This window comes from Sturnus vulgaris, chromosome 1 (assembly GCF_052056855.1).
Source record: "Sturnus vulgaris isolate bStuVul1 chromosome 1, bStuVul1.hap1, whole genome shotgun sequence".
Taxonomy (NCBI): Eukaryota; Metazoa; Chordata; class Aves; order Passeriformes; family Sturnidae; genus Sturnus; species Sturnus vulgaris.
The window spans coordinates 32,918,234-32,938,590 of record NC_142243.1 but is presented as its reverse complement, the minus strand read 5'-3'; the positions used below and the strand labels follow the sequence as shown (position 1 = coordinate 32,938,590).

Genomic DNA, 20,357 nt, shown 5'->3' with positions numbered 1-20,357 from the left:
GCTCAGTTACGAGTCTCATCTAGTAGCTATCAGAATTCCTGCACATGGGCAGTGAAGTAGGTTTAGAGACCTTGTACCTGCAAAGGGTACCTGCATGGATTTTAAAATGTTATGTCATTTAATCGATTATGATCATGCTGACTTGAATGTCTTCTTTTTTCCCCTGCAACTAGAAATAAAGTTCACAATTCATCACTTGTATCTGATACCTAGTACATGTTTTGGTTGAAGTTTATGATCTAAGCCAGTAAACAAATCCCATGTGAATACCAGTTAGGATAGATGTGTCTCACACTGATGCTTAACCAACAGCAAGAAATTGCACGGCCTCAGTAGTGAGACTTCCTGCTATGAATTTACACTTAACAATTTGAGGCTGTACTGAAACCAATAAAGAACACATGCACACATTTATTTAAAGAAATCTTTTAATAGAAAATCCTGAGAAAATTGTTCAAACAGATGATCTCATTATTGATAATTCAGTACACTTGGCACCACCTAAGGGCTCTCTTTTTAGAAAATATCACGATAGTATCAGTTTTGCTACACAAAGTGCAAGCAGCCAGTGTGACTTCTGTGCTAGTGGTAGTAGGTATATTTTGGCATTTAAGCTTGCATGCACAGTTCTTGCATGTTTGGTACAGGCCATTCTTTTAACATACCTGAATCTAAATTTGCTCCATTGTCATAATGCCATGACCAATGAGAATTTTTTAAATATCAGCTTTATGTGCTTTAGTTATCAAATGAAGAAAAGGTATTTGTTTTTATCTAGACATTAATAGTAGTAGTTATTTTCATAATAATATACCTCAACATTCCTTCCTTACCATGCATTACCGGCCTTTTAGGCCATCTCTTTTGCACAATTTTTCAGGCTGTAAAACAATAAAGGATAGGATGTTTTAAGTAGGTAAGTGAATAAAACTCCTTTTTAACAGCCCAAATAAATGTCAAAACCAAAAATCTTTTCATTTGGAGCACTATCAGAGTGTAAACCCATAAGTACAAGTATAGATAAATACTAATTTGGTTCCAATTTAATTTAAATACTAGGTAAAATGTGTATTTTAAAAAATTAAATCTGGAACAATAAAGACACTTTAAAAAATACCAGCTAAAAAGCCACAGAGAAAAACTCAAGTGCTTCTTGAAGGTGTCAAAATAGGAGGAAAAGAGAGGGTACACAAGCAAATATCACAGTCGGTAGGAAACAGAACAGGAACTCCTTCACCATAGGTCATTTTTGTGGAAGAAAGCTGAGAAATATTCAGTTGCAGAGGATGAAAGTAAGACAATATTGAGTCACACTTTTTCAACATCTGTTTGCAGATTGAGTGTATGAGTTGTAAAATTAAGTGGCAGATAATCTTTGCTTGGAGTCATGATGGTGAAGTGAGGAAAAATGCAGTAGCCTCCCAGGCTGCTCTCTCCAAAGGAAAACTAGAAAAAGCAGAGCCGTTCTGAATAAATGCAAAGCACGCAGTTATCTCCTGAGCCTTTGTAAATCCACAGTGAATTTAAGTTGAAGATGAACTAGAACTGTTCAGTGCTAGAGAATAAATAAGGTCATTCTCTGTATAGAGTCAAGTATTCAAGAATGAAACATTTTCTTGCATGTGTAACGATGATCTAAAGCTGACTTTCATGCCTCACTGATGTTCTCCCCTCTGCCCCCATTACCAGTAACTAAATTCCTAGTTTTAACATAGTTCTATAAAGCTACACTACACTGATGGTCTAGCTCCTTTAATTCTAACTAAAACTAAACAGATTTCCTCATCCAGAAGACTCAGCTCTCGGACCTTCTAACAGATCACAGTTGGCTGGGTTTGCCAGACCCTTGAAAATAGTGTTTCTCCTCAAGTGTAGTTGTTTCTTTTGAACTGCTGTAATCACTGACCTTTAATCTTCACACAAGTATTCTTACCATCCTTTCAAGCAAAATAAAGGTGATTTAGGTGATCTCCAGTCATCTTACTTTTGTTTCTGCTCTTTTCTGTTATCTTGTTTCTGTTCAGATTTGGCTAAGTGCTTGGGTATTATGAAAACACCTCCATTGCTACTGCAATGAATGACATACTGGTGTGGGTTAACAGGTCTACCCTGGTCATCCCTCAGTCTACTGAAAATGTCATGGTACAAGTTGTTTAATTTTTGCTTTATCTGATTGATTGATTTGCTACACTGGGAATGCTCCTTTTTAAGGCTCTCCTTTTGTGTTTGGAGATTACACACATCTTCTTCCAAGTTAAGAATTGCATTCAGTTTGCGTTTACGACATTTTTGGGCAGCTACCTTGTTTTTTCCTCTTCGTCTGATGTCACGTAGAAGTGATACCTGAGTTTCTGTCAGCTGGTTCTTTGCTAGCATGGTGTTGAAAGAGTCGACGGACATGCTCACAATTTCATCAACTGAAAATGGTATTCTCAGAGCTTTTGCATAACGTTCATCTCTGCTCCGGTTTGTAGCAGTAGAATTATGGCACCTATCTTTTACTTCGTTTGATTTCTTTATCCAGATCTGTTGATAATGCTCTGGAGTGGATGCTGCTTGACTTGGCAGTTGATTGTAAGTGTGATTATGAAGAAACTGCTGAAGCGTGGCTTCTGTAGAACACTCTGCATCACCTGGATATTCCACATGGCTGTGCTTAATATTTTCTTGGCAGTGGCCACCAACAACTCCTAAGCCATGTGAAGGAGCAGATTTAACATCACTGCTGTACCCAACAGAATCTTCACAGCAGACTGAGTAAGAGGTGGTGCTGTGATTTGAATTCAAAGACAGTCCTGAATCTGAGCCAGGCTCTTCAAAGATCTGAAAAACTTCTATAGGACTAAAACCTTCCTCCAAAGCCAAAGACATGAGCCTAATTTCATCAAAATTATCATCATGGGCTGTTAGATTCCTAAGGTCAGCAGCTGAAAATAGCCCTGTCAAATTTGACCCATGAAATAGTGATTCTGGATTTGTGATATCGGAGCTTGTTTGAGGGAAAAACTCTTGCCTTTCTAAGTTTCTTGGTTTTGAATTTAATGGATTGGGGTAGTCTGTTCTTAGTAACATGGCATCAGGAGGACTGAAACTGTTCTGAAGTGTCTGGGTCATATTTATACTGTGGTGTGAAGAGGATGGGTCTTGGCCTCTACTAGAAGCAGCACCTTGTGTATCTTCCAGTAAGTTCACCTAAAAGATGAAGGGGGAAAAAATGGGATCTTTCATAAAATGAATGCTTCTACATCTCTCGCCTATACAGTCACGATCAATTTGTTTTTTAATATTCCACTACTTGATTCTATCAATGCCAATTTTTTTATGTTAAACTTTTCTTCTAGCTATTTGGAATGCTGTTTCCCATCTGTACAAAGCATGATCTGTATTGGCATATGGCAAAAGGAAGCAGGAAGGGTGCAGAAGTGACTGAAGGAATGGGAGAAGGCCTGCAAAAGACAGTGTGGGACTGATGAGGGTTGAGAAGTAAAAGTGAGACTATTGCAAAGCATACAAACTATGGCCTATCTGTTATGTCTGACCTGGTCTAAGAAAAAATCCTAGGAGTGGTTATGATCCTTCCCTGGTAGTGGTATTGATGATTCGAGAGTGAGCTGGTTCAAGGTGCAAAACTTAGAAAACGAACCTTTTCAAGAAGATAGATAGCTCATCTGCAGAAGTTAACCAGTAAGAAGAATGGTGAAGAAAAGAGGAGTTGAAGACAGGAGCATTAAGACTATGCTGTTGCAGTCTCACTACTTATTTCAGAGTTTAAGAAATTTAGAGGGCTGTGAGGTGCCACATTTTGTTTAGTTCCATTTAACTGAGGTCTACTGCATCCAAAACTCAGCTGAATTGTTTTACTGATCAGTTTGGAGGTAACACCCCCACATCAAGTCACATCTTTTGTGGATGTCTTGACTTTAAATTACCACTCAGGGTTTTTTTACAAAACCAAAGCTGATATATGATGCCTTGGCCCTGATGTTCAATCCATAAACTGGACTGGTAATGCTGTAGTAGCACCAAGGCCCATCTTTTGTGGACCTAAGTTATAGTTGCTGGGTCTTAGAAGCACAAAGCCACTGTCCAAGATTACATTAGGTGCTTGCTGACAAGCAGAGTAGTCATAAAATAGATGGATACAAAGTACTTGAGAATGTAAATATATCAAGTAGGAAGTGTACAGGATTCCTCCATAGTTGGCTGTCCTTACTGTGTTTCAGGAAAGGACTTTCTGATTGCCATTCAGCGAACACACTATATAAAAAGTACTTTCCACAGGGAAGGAATGATGTATCATAAGGACCACAGCATCTAAAATTCTCTATTATGCTTACTGGGAGCTCAGGTAACAGAAGAAGGTCTTGCCTTATTTCTCCTAGGGAGTTACCTTGTACTAGACCACGTGCAGTCTGGGAGATAGAGATGCTATTTTCAACTAATCCCTTGAAAAGAACGATTCTTGGTAAGTCAGCTGTCAAAAAAATCCCACTCACTGTAAAGACCTGATACTTGGCAGAAACAATCAATCCATATTTAACAGATAGATTGTCACAAGATGGCAGTGCATTAATAATGTTAAATGAAATATGCAGTATGTTACTGTGTATTGTAACAGCTGCATAAAGGCTACAGCCAAATTCCTTTCAAATTCAGAGAACAGAGAAAACTACACTGATGAACTTCTAGTTAGTATGCAATCCATTTCCAGAACTGAAGAGGAGGCTAATTTATGGGCTAGAATGTACTATCCAAGCTAGAGATTCCCAAGACCAGATAAGCATGAAGTTATATGGAAAATGCTCATGACCCCGGAAGAGGATCCTATGATGGGAAGTGTGTGTAAGATGCCCTTGAAGTATTGCAAAAAAGGAATGTAAGGAGTAGCTTCATGGTCAGTGGCTGCAGCTATGAGCTGTGGGAGAAGAGGGGGACTTCAATTAAGATAATAACCTTTTTTTTGAAGACAGGTGCACAGAAAGGAAAATATAGTATCAGAGGGCTACATGATTAAAAAAAACAAAAAAACAAAAACACTAAATGGTTTACTGCTAGTGCTGACTGATCTGATTTGCAGTGACAGTAGTAACCCTGTAAGCACGTGACCCAAAATTTATGACAAATTTAATCTTTCACCACAAATGCCCAATAGCTGTTACTGTGTAATAAATCAGTGTTGCTCTAGGGAAACACACCAGGAGCTGCTGCATAAATATAAACTGATATTAGGTTTCAGAAAGGCAACTATTAGTTGAACTAACTAATTGAGTTGTCCAGTGGCTCCATCCAACTTTGAACACCAGATCACAGTAAAGACACAGCTCTTACACCAGACAAGTTGCTGGGGAAAATTTTTCAAGTAGAGCCAATGAGAGCTGCTGTAAAAGGTGGATAGTAACATCTTTAGCAGTTTCAGGTAAGTTTTACTACATTGATTTGCTAATATATTACCAGAGTGGGTGGGGTAGGCTGTGGTTATTTGATAAAACAGAGTAATTGCTGACTGTATTCCAATCTATTGGCAATACCTGTATTTTCTCATTTACCTCTAGCATGTTTTCCACCTGCGATGGCAGAAGCTGTAAATAACCCTCTAAGGAGAGAAGGGAATCTACATGGTTGCTGTGGTTCTGTGACAAAAGAAAGAGAAACACGGTGTAAAGCACACATATTTTACACAAAAGGAGGTAAAAGTCAAAGTCTGAGAGGAAACACAGCACAGTGCAATACTGCTGCTGACCCCACCAGCAAGTCTTCATCCTGATGGGAGATGAAATGTTGCTAGAATGAGCAGAAGAATTCCATGGCCTGAGCATCCCTACTCTGCCCACAACAGCAGAACTGGGCTTTCCTCTGAAGCTGTACCTCCCCACCAGTGCGGAAAATCAGGTATTTTTTCAAAGCCAAGCTCTCAGGGGAGTGGCAAACAGAGAGGCTGGCGAGACACTGGATCAGACATTCTCAGCTCTCACAAAGTCTAAAGAAAATTGAGTGTCTCTTTCATTGTAGCTCTTAGAGAACAAAACTGAAGAGTCCAGTGTCCCAAATATAAGTCTACATCTGAGCATCAAGCTTTACATAAATGGTGAGAGCAGTGTAATTTAGGATACATGTCTCTAGTGTTTGTAGGCAAAAATATCCTTGCCCACACAAGCACAACATCTTCACAACAGAGAAAATAAACCCAAATTAAAAAATGATTAATTGCAATTGTTTTCTGTAAACTTGTGAATATTTCGACTACTGAAAAAATAAGTGGGGAATTGAGGGAAGGATGCAATTTTCAAAAAGGTGTACAAGGGCATCATTCACAAAGCATTGTATGAAGTGAGCATTCCTTTCCTGCCCTGGCAAGGAACACTTCAAATAAAAAGAGGAAATTAATTATTTCTTTCAAAACCTTTCACTACTATTTATATCTTAGTGATAAGTTCCATATCCTTCCCCACTTCCTCTTCAGTTTTCCCTTCTTCCCATTTTTTCATCACTTACTTGATTTATGTCTTTCTCCTCTTCTTGCAGTTCCAGCCGATCCTCTCGAGGTGGACAGCACTCATCCAAAGCTCCCTGACATGCTTTCAGGTCAACATCCTGAAGACACAAATAAAACTGTTCTATTATGCAGCATGCTGTCAAAATTTATCTTTAAAATGCACTTTTTTTTCTCCAGTGATAACATTCAAATAAAATTTCCAATTTCCAAATAAAATATGCACTGAACAGGTCATGTGGATGAGCTGAGTGTGTAGACTTTGGGAGCAGAATAAGACCAGTGTCAGTTCAGGGGGGCAGCCACCACCTCCTGTTTTGGTGCCCAGGCACTGAACCCATCTGCAGTAGAAATGTACACCGTGAACAAATTCTTCTAAACCAGACAAAGAACCATTCTGTCATTTCATGAAAAATCTGGACTATCAGTGTTTTTTGGAGGTCATTTCACAACAACATACCGAAGCCAGACAGATACTCAGTGATGGAATCTTAAAATAGGCAATTATGCGTGGCCAGTTAGCAAAATCCCTTGCTTACCTGTGCTGTAATAGAAACCGTTTCCAATCATTTCCATGTAGACATTACCCATTTTCATTTATCCAAATGATGATGGAGTTTTTTTAATCTCCAGTGATGAGATTGTTCAAATTTAGGGGCCTCAGAAGCAATTTTCAAGTTTTATTTTATCTATATTCATATCATCAGACTTCTTCATTCTTTATTATATAGAGCTGGAATATTGCTAGAGTAGGGAGGAATCAGTGCTAATTCCTATTTTTAAAAAGTATGTATTTATATTTTAAAATACTTTGATATTTCAGCTTTTACAGGGCAAGTCTGTGTTATTAAAATGTGAAACTCAGTGGAATGGCAGCCAGGAAACCACATGGCATTAGTTCCAGGTATTCCCAGCAAAATGCTATGGCAGGAGCAGAAAAGACAAGTTTTCAACAGCAGTAAACATAATGAGATACTGTTCGGTTCTAAAAATCTCAGCAAACAATTTACTTTACAGGTTTGTTATGAAAGCATAAACTACATAAAATCTGCAGTTGTAATAGTCATCAAAACATATAAAAGTTTCAAAGTTGCTCCTCCATACAAAACACAGTAAGAAGTAAGTATAAAAAGTTTAAAAACAGGACTCTGGAGTAAAATTAAATATAATTTTAAAACAAATGTATATTATTTTCCATTTTGTACATTCTGATAAATATTTTAAAATATTAAAACAAAGTTTATTTTAAACTAGTTTTGTTTGTTGGCTTTCAATTTTTCTGTACTTTCTTTTCAAGACTGGAAGAGAACTTAAGCTTTATAAAGAGCCATTTGTAAAAACAAACAGATCTACAGGACACTCCATCTGTCCCTCTGATATAAGAGTGAAGAGTTTCCTTCAACGATGCCTAACACGTTTCTACTCATTAGAAATTATATTCCAATACATTCTGTCTTGTCAGCTGCATGTGGAAATGACCAGATGATTTTTTTATTGCCAAATATGAGAAAACAAATTTACTTGCCTAAAACCAGACATGCACACATACAAAACAACGATAATAACAAAATAAACCTCCTAACCAACAGTTTTCTCTATGTAGTTAAACAGGAGAGGGCATTTACTATGTAAGACACTGAGAAGAGGGTAAGTAGCTACTTGTGAACACTTAAATTGAGTCCAGTGGAGCAGATCACAGGCATGAAGTTAGTCCCATATTTACATGCTTGCAAGATCGGGGCTAGGCTTTAATTTAACAGAGAACCAAGCTAATGCTTGTTGAATTAATGTGACCTGTTAATATTCTAATTAATACAATTCACAATCATCAAAAGTGATTAAGTTGAGGACAACTGCTATTAAAGACCTTAAGCAGTTCCTCCGGAGCCAAGTGGCCTGGAAAGTTGCTGCTGTAGCAGAGCATTCAGCTCTTGGATAACCCAGCAAATTCATTATTCTACTGGCTGCAGAAGAGGCAAATGCAGGAAGTAGTTAGAAATGTGGTTATCTATAATGTGATGCCTCAAAAAACCAACTGCAAGCACTGGGTTTGTATACAGAATGTATATGAGTCACAACTTAATTGTTCCTTTCAAAATTTCCAGGGGTAAAAATCTATTCCCCTGCCAGGGAAAATAAAAGCTTGGGATAGTTTTGGGAAGAGCCCATGTTGTGTCCTATTCAAAATCCTCACAGTTTAACTTTCTTACAGTGGAAATCTGACTGTAATATATTTTCTCTACTCAGCCATAGATGGTGTCATGGTACCCACAGTTTCCAGGCTGAGAGGCACCAGCTGCACTACAGGATCACAAACCAATTTGCCTAAAGGACTCTTGGCCTTAAGCACAGAATGAAGGTCAGAATCTCCCTCTGATCTTTGCATGGAGCTCCTGCTGATGTGAATGGAACAGAGGTGCCAGTGGGAAAGGTGGGAAGCAGGGTCTCACATTTGCAGTCATGCCCATTCCCTGTAGCTTACCAAAGGGAATGTGTCATCTGAGTGAGTTTATAATGCTGCACTGTGTGGCTCTGAAGATTAGTCTTACTAATACCATTTCTTCCTCTGGCAGATGATATTAAAATATACTCATGGCTTCTCACAGCAACTACTACTGCAGGAAGTTTTCCATCCTTTGAAAAAAACTGTTTCCACCACTACCAGAGGACTTGCTGAAGGATCCTGGCCCTGTAGCCAGGTTTTCACAACAGTGGTGGTACAGATACGGCATAGGTAAGATATTTCACATCACCAATTTTCACCTATGAGGTCATTTCAGCAAAACCCTCTAAAGAGCAATCAACCAGAACCTTTTTGCCTTTGTTTCTCTGTTTTGGCTCTTCACAAAAATCCCCTGGATAATGCTGATAAAAGTTTATGCTCTTTATTACGCTTCACACCAGCTTGTTAGTTTTCCTCAGTGATGAAGAATGACTGAACAGCACAGCTCAACAATAGAATGCTTCCTTCCACGCCTGTTGTATCACTTGGGACTGCTGGACAACTGCTAAGGGGACAACAGGAGGGGTGTCACCCCAAGAAACAGCTACACTATGTTTTTGAATAAGGCATTTCATTAAAGATACCTTAATTCTACAGACTGGATGTACATCTAATGGCAAAAGCTTTATTATAGAGTCTGGATATTAACCTAATTACAAGAAGGATTAGGCATAGATATTATTTAGTCAGCACTGTGCTGCCACATTCAGTGTTTTTGTCCTTCCCATCCTTATTCTGCAACAAAGGTAACAGAAGAAACAGTAATTGAGTAATACCAAGAAATTGGGACAGCATATGGTTGTCTCTGTATAGAGAAAAAGACTTAATTTTTGCTGATTGTAGAAGACTTAATAATACCACCCAACCCATCTACTGCAGCAGCCTTTCCATTTCTAGTGCTGGAGGGTGTGGAAGTTGATGCCTCCAACAGTAGGTTGTTTCCAAACTGCAACCCTACCTGAGGGCAACCTTCGATTTGCATCTGGAAGGACTTCTGTGCAAACACAAAGCCAGAGAGTTTCACTAAAATTCTCATCATAAAATAGTAATAAAAAAATAAAATCCCAAATACATGAAATTTTCATCTTACTTCTGCCACTTACTAGTTTTAGTTGCATTAAAGAACACAGTCTGAGACTGAGTATGATTAACCAAATTATCCACCAGCCTTGTATGAGTAGGGCTGGGCTCTAACCGTGCACCTGCCCTTTCCCTACAGTACAGCTTACCACAGGTCAGCTATAGGCTTCAGTTTGTCAGTCTTTGGAATATGAAAAATAGTAGTTTATGTCTAATCTGCTACTTAAGGAGGGCCAAGAATCAATGTGGAAGCAAGAGAAAGTATGGTTTTGTGGGTGGCCTGGCCTACACTTAATTGGAAGCATGCTGCCTGCTCTGGCAGGGTTCCAGAGTTTCTTACTCTATGTTAAAAATAGAGCCTTCAGTTTTCAATTAAGTAAATCAGAGTATTGATCTCAGCATGAACTGGGTGTACTGTACATCAAACTATCCCTCCACGTATCTCCTCTCCTCGCTTCCTACACTCATGTCTTATCTGCGGTGTATTGGATGGATGAAGATCTCTCTGAAGGAGCAACAGAAAGCATAATCAATCTGTTTTCAGCTATTGATCCGTGTGCAGTTGGCACACAGGACTAAAACTACACAACCCAGGGCTGCAAGTGCACAGAAATACTTGAACTAGCTCTGGAGAAACAGAAAGGTCTTGCTGGAAGAGAGCAGAGCAGACAGGGTGGCTTGCCTGGGTGCCCAGACTGAGAGGGAGGGGGGTACCTGCCCCTGGAAAGCTGTTTCACTGCAGTCGGACTCAGAGCTATCACTACAAATATCCCAGTGCTGGAACCAAGCTACATGACAGCAATCATTTGCAAAAGAACATTTTTTTTCGGTGCTGATTACTCATGTATCCTGTTGATGTGCTATCTTATAATTACTCTACATTATGCTCTCTTTATTTTAGTTAAGTTTTAAACTGCTCCATTGATGTCATTAACCTTTGAGATGGTTTACTGCAAACTTTTGTCCCTTCTCCATTACTAACTACACTTCTCTGTAGAACTAGCCCTCTCCTTGTTATCAGCTGAAAAGATGTGGCACAGCCTGGTGCTCTTTGCCATGTTTAGAATAATTAAGTAGCATTTCCAGAATAGAATCATAGAATGGTTTGTGTTGGAACAATCCTTTAAGTTCGCACAACATCAGCAGAAGTTAAGCAAAACAGCTTCTAGTAACATAACCAGCAGTTTCACTTTCCTACTTGGTAGGATTAAATACAATTAATAATTAAATATAATGATGTGTATCTGATACTATTCAGCTCTAATTTTAGTGATCTTACTCTTTGCCTGTGTACTTTAAATATGTGATAACAATCTTACAAACTGTTATCTACTTAATAGATTTAAAAACAAAGGAAGAGAAATATTTCTTGCTGTTTTTCTATATTCATAATAAGCCCTAAAATATCCTGAACACACCAGAGCAGACGAGTACTCTATTTTTTGAAATGCAGCCAGGGTTTAGGATGTGTGGAGGGTACAGTGGTGGATGCAAACACCAAATATTAAAGTAACTTTCATGTTACATATGGCTGGGCTTAAAAATGACAAACCATGCTAGCTAAACAATACAATTGAGTAAATCAAATGGTTCATAGATGTCACTCCAAATGTGACATCTGTCAAACACTTATGACGTATCTACTCTAAATCCTAACAATGCCATCTGGGCCGCAAGCAAACACTCCCTGTGAGAATCCTCCTGTGTGCTGCAGTGAGATGATAGCATCTCTCTAACCACATGCATTTCAGGGCTTTAGATAGCATGGGCCAGCTGTGTCAGCTATCACAAAACACACATACTGTGTGCACTCTGTTCCAACACAAAATTAACACCAACCTACTCCCCAGATGGAGGCAGACACAGGTACACGTTGAAGACTGATAGTGTTCTCATTGATTTCAATTAAAACATCAGTTTTCATGCTGAAAATAGCTCAATATCCTCTTCAAAATGAGCTTTTAAAAACATTTCTAACATATACACCAAACAGGTGCACTCTCCAGCCATTTGGTCCCGTGCAGATGTTTTTCACGAGAAACTGATTTCATTGTAATTACAGACAACATAGAGGACAGAAATCTTCAGTTCTCCTCGAAGTTTTTAAATACAGCCTAAAGACTAACTAGCAAAGTAGATAATGTGAAAGTAGACACACAGGATGCTAATATAGCTGGAACCAGGGGATAAACAGATAACGAGGAGTATAGTGGCTTTTGTGGCAAAGCCATGTAACAAGAAGCAACAGCGCATGCCCTAAGGCAAATTCATCTGTCATACTGGGGCCACTCGGTGTGACCACCTGAGACCCCTGCAGACAACCCTCTAGGACCATAAAAGGGCTCGTAGTAAGAGGCACATGCATGCAAATTACTTCTAGGAAGAGTGATGTTTACATATTAGCTAGGAAGTACACTGTAATGAATATGCATGGTCTTGATGGAATAAATACCTTGTTGTAAAGTTTCACAATACACCCGATTACAGGAGGTATCCTCGGGGTGTGTTCAGCGCACTAAGAATAAAGAACACCTGCTTTCTAATACTTCAAATTGTGTTTGAAAGTTTGTTTTCTAGCCAATTTTGGTATCAGTAAAGCATGCAATATCCTGAGAGTAAATGTGATGAGGATAATTAAATTTATTCAGTCACTCTTTCAGATGAAGCATGGTAAAAAAAAACCAAACAAATCCAATGCACCCCTCCCCCCTTCCAGAAAAAAAACCCCAAAACAAAAAACAAACCACCAAACCCTCTTTCTATGCCTTTGGTGCTCCAAGATACTTTCTTTTGTGGTCAGTGAACTACTTGACATCAGCAAGACACCCCCCTCCCTTCCTGCTCTACCTTTGCCATAGAGTATTTGTAGACATACCATTGGTATGATGTAGTCAGTACTGAACAAAGACAAAATTACCCAAGGACCACCCTTTCAGATAAAACTTTGTCCACAATTCAGTTCCAGATGTCTTCCTTTTGAGTCCTCCTAGGCAAACATCTTTTCTCAGGTATCCAACTTACCCAACTCCCAGCTTTTCCAAGCTACCAGCTTCTTTGCAACACCAAATGCCTGCCAACTCACAGCTCTGAATAGGAAGTACTGTTAAAAGTCACAGTCTGACACTTCAGCTCCTCCAGGATTTCAGTATCTTCACTTTCCCTCTGACCCTCACCTGTAATTCCTCTTCTATTTTCCACATTTACCACACCCTAATTCTTCCTTCTTTATGCCTGATATTCCCCTCATCTACTCTCACGTGCACTTTTCATGCACACCCTGCACTGGGAATACCTTGGCCACTCTCCAGAGAGCAGGAAATGCTGGTGTAAGTCAGCCTTACACCACAACTCCAACTTCCTCTAACACCCTCCTGAACACTCCTTTGACTAGGCTTTTACAAACCCTTGTAAGACTAAGTTTGAGGTTCTTCTCTTATGCCACACCTCTATCTGAAACACCATGAAGTCCTTCCCCACCTCCTTAAGGTGAGTTCTGGCTAACAGGTAAGGGCCATTCACAAGCAGGGATCCAGCCCATTTATCTATTTCCAGACATCTCTCCACAGCAATATTGCCGTGTCCTACTGCTCAATGAATTCAAAAGAAAAAAAAAGAAAAGAATAATTTGAAATATATTCTGTAAGTAAAGCATACAGCTTCAGTGGGAAGCTCTCATATGGACTAGAGAAAAGCCTTTGGAAGAAAACCTTCAGAGAAAAGCTTACGTGGTTCCTACTTATCTTTCACTTTACCAAACTTTGACACTCACTGAGAAAAAAATCAAAAACCGTAACTCAAATTATTCTCATTCAATATAAATACTTCAAATGGGTTCAAAGTCTGAGATGGATTCCCCCCTTCCAGTGCTTAATACCATAAAACTCTGCCTCTGACAGCATTCAAAGAACTGTGCTTCTATGAGGTGTTACATAACCTGACTCAAACTGCCCTTTCTAAAAGGTAACATAGAGACAACAGTACAAACAATACAAATTATCCACTGTGCATCTTCTTCCTTAAATTTTGTAATTCATAAACAACAGCAATGTTATGCTGTTAATTATTATTTAGAGCATGTGTTGTTTAATCAAGTCTAGGAATTCAGCTCTTGGGAAGGGCCTCAAAGATCTGTTGACAGAATGCAACACATTCAGATATAACAAACCTACTTGATTTGTGTGGGAGCAGAACCTTCCTTCTCCGTCCCACCCCAAGCTGGAGCCTCTTTCACATGGAATGCAATGACCCAGCACAGCAACTCCTGCTCTCATTCAGGCACTGCCTCTTCTGCTGGCATGGACAGCATCAGTGCCTGGGGTTCATGTGATTTGGAATGAACATTTCTACTGTAAGATTAACACAGAGAAAAAGCTGAAGAGCTACACAGTCCATTCTTGCTAATCTAAATATTTTCCCATGTATATTCTGTAAAAGATAAAGAAACCATTGCGCTTTTAATGTCTACAAATGTCAACATAAACACATAGAAATACTGATATACAAAAAAGAAAGAGAAAAGAAGATCACTGAATCAAGTAGAGCAATTCTGAGCCCTTGCAAGACCCTCAGCTAGGACACTGCTGTGTGACAAGCTTCTTGAGACTTTCTCTGAAAGTACTATTACCATACATATAGGACTGATGCAACATCTTGCAGTAACTGAGACTTCCTGTTTCCCCACACAGTTTTTAAGGCGCTCTGGAAAATGTGTCCAATTCATTTTTCCTGCAGACTTAGGGCTCCGTGTAAGAGCTTTCAGAAGTGTTGTTGAGGCAGTGTTACATTGAGAAGCCTAAGGAAAATGCAGTTGGCAGAGTGGGGCATGGAATGTAACCCAAGTTATGTGCCAGCAGAATTGCTTGTCTCTTTTCCCCACCAATATAAGACCTATACCCAGTGTCAGCTACATGTCTTTCCTCCTGCCTCCCTTTTTTTTTGGCTCTTTCTGAGCTTAAAACTTGAAAATGTACACAGCTACACAGTGCCTCTAAATTTCAGTTTTAGTTTTCCTTAAAATAAGCTATTTCCTTGGGCAATCCAACAACACTTCACAAGTACATCGGGGAAAAACAGGCGGACATGCCCAACTTTACCTGTGTGAGTAATTCAATGTGGCCTACTCAATGTGACTTACTTGTGCGAGCAGGTTTCAGTAGGACAAAAAAAGTTAGGCACCCTGTTTTCAATAGGGGATGTCAGCATTCAAACAGGAGCTGAATATTAAGGACCAAGTGGTGTTCCTTTTATAAACCCTTCCTTAAAAAAAACCACAAACAAAACCAACCAGGACTGCAATATCTTTTTCCAGCAAACTGTGAAGAAAAAGTCTAGGTACACCACAAACACCATTGGATCTGGGGAAAAAAAAAGTAACATGAGAAATAATCACCTCAAAGAAAAGACCTGGCTCACTTTTAGGTTTTTCATCTGTTTCCTTAGCAAACATGCCCACTGGAGCCTGAACTCTGGTCTTGGGTGTTCTGCAAAGAGGTAGGGCCTGAATCACCACCTTTCATTACCACAGAAATGAATCCATTTCCTTGCATGAACTGATGCATGTTTTTCCAGTTATCCAAAGCAAATGTTTATTGCTTTTTAATTTCTTTTCCTCTAAACTCATGGTTCTCATGGAGCTTAGTCTCAATCTTAAACATCCCTGAGAACGAAACCTACAAGCTTTGATTCTGTAGCTGACCCAGGTGACAACAGTGCAGAGGCTGAACTAATACCCTAAGCCATAGGGCACATTTACCAACACCTGCTCTGACCTGTTGTAGGGGATACAGGACAGGGCAGTATGGACAGTGCAGAATTTGGAATAAAAACCCTTTTTTTAATGTAGTCTCTGCAGCGGTACAAACACTTTTAACCCTGGTCCTGTTACACACATTCATCTAAGAAAATGAGTAGCAAGATACTGAGATAGAATAATTATTTTCTCCATTAAAGGGTGTATTTCAGAGGAAATATATTTTGCTATTTTTATTACTAAGGCGATGAAATATTGTGGGGATTACATTTCCTCAGCAAGCCTATGTTTGATTACAGAAACAAACAGAATGAAATGTTTGTTGGGAATGCAGTGAAATCTAAGATTAGAGCTGATGCCAGAGTGCTGGGCAGCAAGCTCAGTGTAGGAACCCACCTATTCACTTTACTCCTTGTCAAAACCAAAGTGCTCAGGCTGTTGTAACACTGCATTTCATCTTAGCACAGGACAGAAAAATAGGCAAACCCCTGCAGTTTAGTATGCTCCAACAGCATGCTTTGGCCACGAATTAATTTTCATCTGCAGTGGCCTTCAAGAGTAGTTTCAAGTACCAGATCTCAAAGGACGAGGACCAATAGCTTGCACTGCACTGCCAGCAATGTTCTCAGCAGGGACTGGAGTCCAATGAATAAAATCAATCCAGGGATGGCTAAATCCAGCTGCAAACTTTTCATGATGCCACACAATACCAAGCAGAAAAAAACAAATGCTTCCATCTGTTTACATAGACTTCTTGTCCTGGTCTAGTGTGGACAAGAAATGCTAAAAATAGCATGAATCTATTTTTACAAATTGAAGGTTATAAATCAACTGAACCACTCTGGAATCCATTATACTACTACAATAACATTTTGACAGCAGAAGTAGACTCAATCAAAGCTACCAAAGGTCACCTTAAAAACAAAGACCTACTTTTTGATCTGTTTCATGTTCCGGACCTGCCGTGTACTTCAAAAGACGTCTGATGAAACAGACAGGGGGGTTTCCAGATAGATGTCCCTTTACACTATATTTCAACAACTGAACAATGCCTTATCTTGCTCCAATCATTATTTCACTTAAATGCATTGTGCAAAAGAGAGAGGCCCAGACCTACACTTAACAAAGAAATGAATCATCTTCTCGCCACTATCCCTTACAGTCAGGGTGTTGAAACTAGTTTTGCAACTACTTTACAAAAATAACCAAGTTAACACATGGGGAAATAGGGTAAAAGGAAAAAAAATAAAAGAAAATTTTAAAAGAAAAATAAAATCTACCATGCATGACAAATTGAACAATTACCAGATGATGATGGTCCATTAATTCACAGTAAGAACCAGCTATTCACAATTGTTCAAAATCAATTTGAAAAATGTTGGTAGTTCAACTTGGTATTTCAAAATGTACTGAACACCAGTCACAAGCCCACCGTCTTGGCTTTCCCCTACCTTTTGTATCCACTTAGCGCACCACAGAAGTCCAAAATCATAACACTAGGCAGGAAACAATGAAACGCTATTCCCAAAAGCAATTTAACCGGGAAAAGCCAGCCCGCAGGAGCTACAGCTGTGCACAGCTCTCCCGCTCTGTGCCTGAGCGGGCACAAGGCGACAGAAGCGCAGCAGGGGCCACATGAGGAGCGAACAAACAGGGACAGAACTGGAAATTGGTCACTAAGCGCTGCTGGTGCTCATTGCCTCACGGGGAGCTCTAAAACTGCCGCGCAGATCACACAGGGCAGAAGAAGGGAGCCCGGAGGTTTGCCCTGGCACAGCAAGACCCTCGACATGTAAGAAATGTTCCTGACCAGTGTAGCTACCGCACTTCCAGGTGAGGGGTGCACCATGTGAAACGCTCTGGAGAAGCTGCACTCGTGATATTCCTGAGAAGCCTGTGTGCCCACACAGCGAAAACAGAGGCGATGCCGGAGGAAATGCCAAGCAGAACTATCCGTCCTGGCCTTGCAGCCCTGCCCGGCAGGTGACAGCGGCGCTGGGGCCCGGGGAGTGCGGGGCCAGGGCAGCTCTGCGGGGCTGACCCCGCTCCGGAGCGGGTCGCTCGGTCAGCAGAGACTGCGGGACAGCCCGGGACACGGGCAGGGCACGGGCCAGCCCGGCACACTGCCGGAGGAGTGTGTCCCTTCTGGCCTTTTTTTTTTTCTTTGTGGGACGGTGCCTGGCTTAGAAAAGCGTCCTCCTCCGCGTCCCCACCGCTCGCCCCCCACGGCCACCCAGACCGCCCCGGCGCCCGCCCTCCTCGCTCGGCCGAGGCGACTGCTGGGCCGCCCGTACCCTCCTTACCTCCGCCATGGGGCAGCCGCCTCCGCCGGGGCCGCCGCCGCCTCATCCTCCTCCCGCGGCGGGGCGGGGCACGGCTCCACCCGGGCGGGCCGGGCGGGGCCGGCGGAGCGGCTTCGGGGCTCCGTGCCCCATGGCTGCCCGGGGCAGGCCCTCGAGGGGTGCTTGTGCTCGGGGGAACGCGGAGCGCAGAGCCGCGCCCCGCTCCTCTCCTCTGGCCGCCGCCGCACCGGCCCTTCCCGCGGACGGGAGGCGGTGCCGGGGCGGGACGGGACGGGACGGGACGGGGACAGCCCGGCACCGCGGGCCCGGATCCCACCTGTGTGCTGGGGCAGGAGCAGCGTGCGGTTGCTGGAGCGAGCTGGAAATAAAGCAGACGAGTTACCAGGGGCAGCAGCCGGAAGGAAATTAATTTAAAAAATAAAATAAATAAAAAGCTAGGAGGTTCTCCGCAACCCCCGGTCAATAGAATCTCCAAACAAAACTACAGGATGCAGATATGGGTTTTAACGGCAATCAACCTGCTGCTTAAGTATCTCTTCAGTGCCTTTTCTTTCCCACCTATCGACCTGCATTTTCCTCGGCACATCTACTCAGCGCTACAGGAACTTACTCTCGCACATGCTAGAGATGTATTTTCCAGTTGTGTTCTCTGTCCTCTGAAAAGGTCTATTATCACTTCTCATCACATCTACTTATCTGAGCGTTTCAGACTTGTTTTGGCATTTGCAAAGCGTTAGGCTGTTCGGGCAGACCCTGAAAGTGTCACTTCTCTGGCGATAACTCCGTGTGTAACGGGTGCAGTTTCTCAACTTCGCTGTTATCACAGATGACATTTCCCTTTTTTTTTTGTGGGGCCCAGCGTGATACCGCACTATGAGTGTATTACAGTAATCCTAACGTTTTATTGCAAAATTTTTTTTCTTGAATTCTAACGAAGTAACAATTTTCTTTAAAAAAATTAAATACAATCTTCCTTTTTTTTTCCTTCTTCTTCTTCTTTTTTTTTTTTTTTAAATGCCAGAATTACATCTTTGGCTTTCAAAGCAGAAGTAAAGTTGATTTTGCTGTGGGAAAAATAAATGATATTTGTGTTAAGGTAAATATATTTACAGTCATGATTCACTGCATCAAAGCCAAGACAGCCACCACAAGTCCTTATATTCCACATTATGCAGTGGTGTTACACCTTTTATTTTTTGGCGGGGGTGGGGGGGGGTGATGTTCAGCATGGTCAAAAGCTTTGCACATAATTTTTATGTTTGTAAATCAAGTCTTCTGATGATAAGAAAATATATGACAATTGAATATAGTCTGTAGAATTTCTTGCAAGTGACGGAGAAGGAACTTTGCACATCCCACTCCCCAAGGGAGACAAGAGCCTCTTTGTGGCCACTGTAGGCCACTGCAAGGATATACATGAAATAGGCCTGTTCAGTCGGTGTTCAAAATGTTTAATAGAAGCTCTGAAGTTTTCATCTGGATTGAGTTTTAAATCGTGGTTCTTGAGGAACTGAAACCTCAGGCTGGTCCAGATGCCTTAAACTGGAGGTAACCTTCACTCAGAAGAGATTCCATGGTGGCAGATTTAGGGATTCTGTTCAGGTCTCTGGCTCCCAGTATTCAGCACTTTAAAATCCTGCTCTGAAATAGTGATGAACAAGTGTGTGCTCAGTTAACACTGTCCCGCAGAGAAGGCATTGCTGTCAGAGAGCCCTCATGTGCTTTCTCCCAAACAATGCTGTGACTATTTTGCACATCAGACACTGTCTACATAGACAGCCCTTCCTCCTGAGCTGCAAAGTCAGTATTCTTTCTGTTCTGTTTACTAATGAGAGGAATGTTGAATTTGTCTTTACAAATGAGCTGTGGATCTGCTTGTAGATAAGGCTAGCACTGAGAGATAAAAGAAACAATGGGATGGATTCCACTGATTGATGAATGGTAAAAGATATTTGCCTTTACAAACAAACTGTAAGGCTGCTGATAAATGAAATTGGATATCAAAAGATGAAAGAAGCAACGGGGAAAAAACTATGAATTCTATAAGAATTAAAAATTAAAAGGGAGGGTTATAGATTAGAGGGGAATTTCAGGTATCAGGTGTTCCGGGAAGTCTGTGCCTCTCAAGTACCTCAGCCAATGGGGAAAAAGAGGGAAATGCGGCTGGGAAAATAGAATAAAAAGGAGGCTGCGTCCTCCAAAAATTTGAGAGATCCCAGGGGAATGTCCCAT

General features: G+C 40.9%; 1 protein-coding gene across 6 annotated transcripts; it reads right to left on the bottom strand.

Annotated features, from left to right (window-relative positions):
• Positions 1-410: 410 nt before the first annotated feature.
• On the bottom strand, positions 411-18,360 carry NFE2L3 (NFE2 like bZIP transcription factor 3). 6 transcript variants are annotated; one of them, XM_088163238.1, is made up of 6 exons: positions 18,126-18,360; positions 14,243-14,419; positions 6,493-6,591; positions 5,547-5,630; positions 2,302-3,192; positions 411-1,446 (listed from the first exon to the last, which is right to left on the bottom strand). In XM_088163238.1, the coding sequence occupies exons 2-6, from the start codon at positions 14,342-14,344 to the stop codon at positions 1,309-1,311; spliced, it is 1,314 nt and encodes a 437-aa protein (XP_088019364.1). In that variant the 5' UTR covers positions 14,345-14,419; positions 18,126-18,360; the 3' UTR covers positions 411-1,308. The 6 variants fall into 6 exon arrangements, with proteins under 6 accessions (XP_088019364.1, XP_088019340.1, XP_088019348.1 ...); XM_088163214.1 differs by having other exon boundaries at positions 411-3,192; positions 18,126-18,342; XM_088163222.1 differs by having other exon boundaries at positions 411-3,192; positions 14,243-14,416; positions 18,126-18,144.
• Between the last annotated feature and the right edge of the window lie 1,997 nt (positions 18,361-20,357).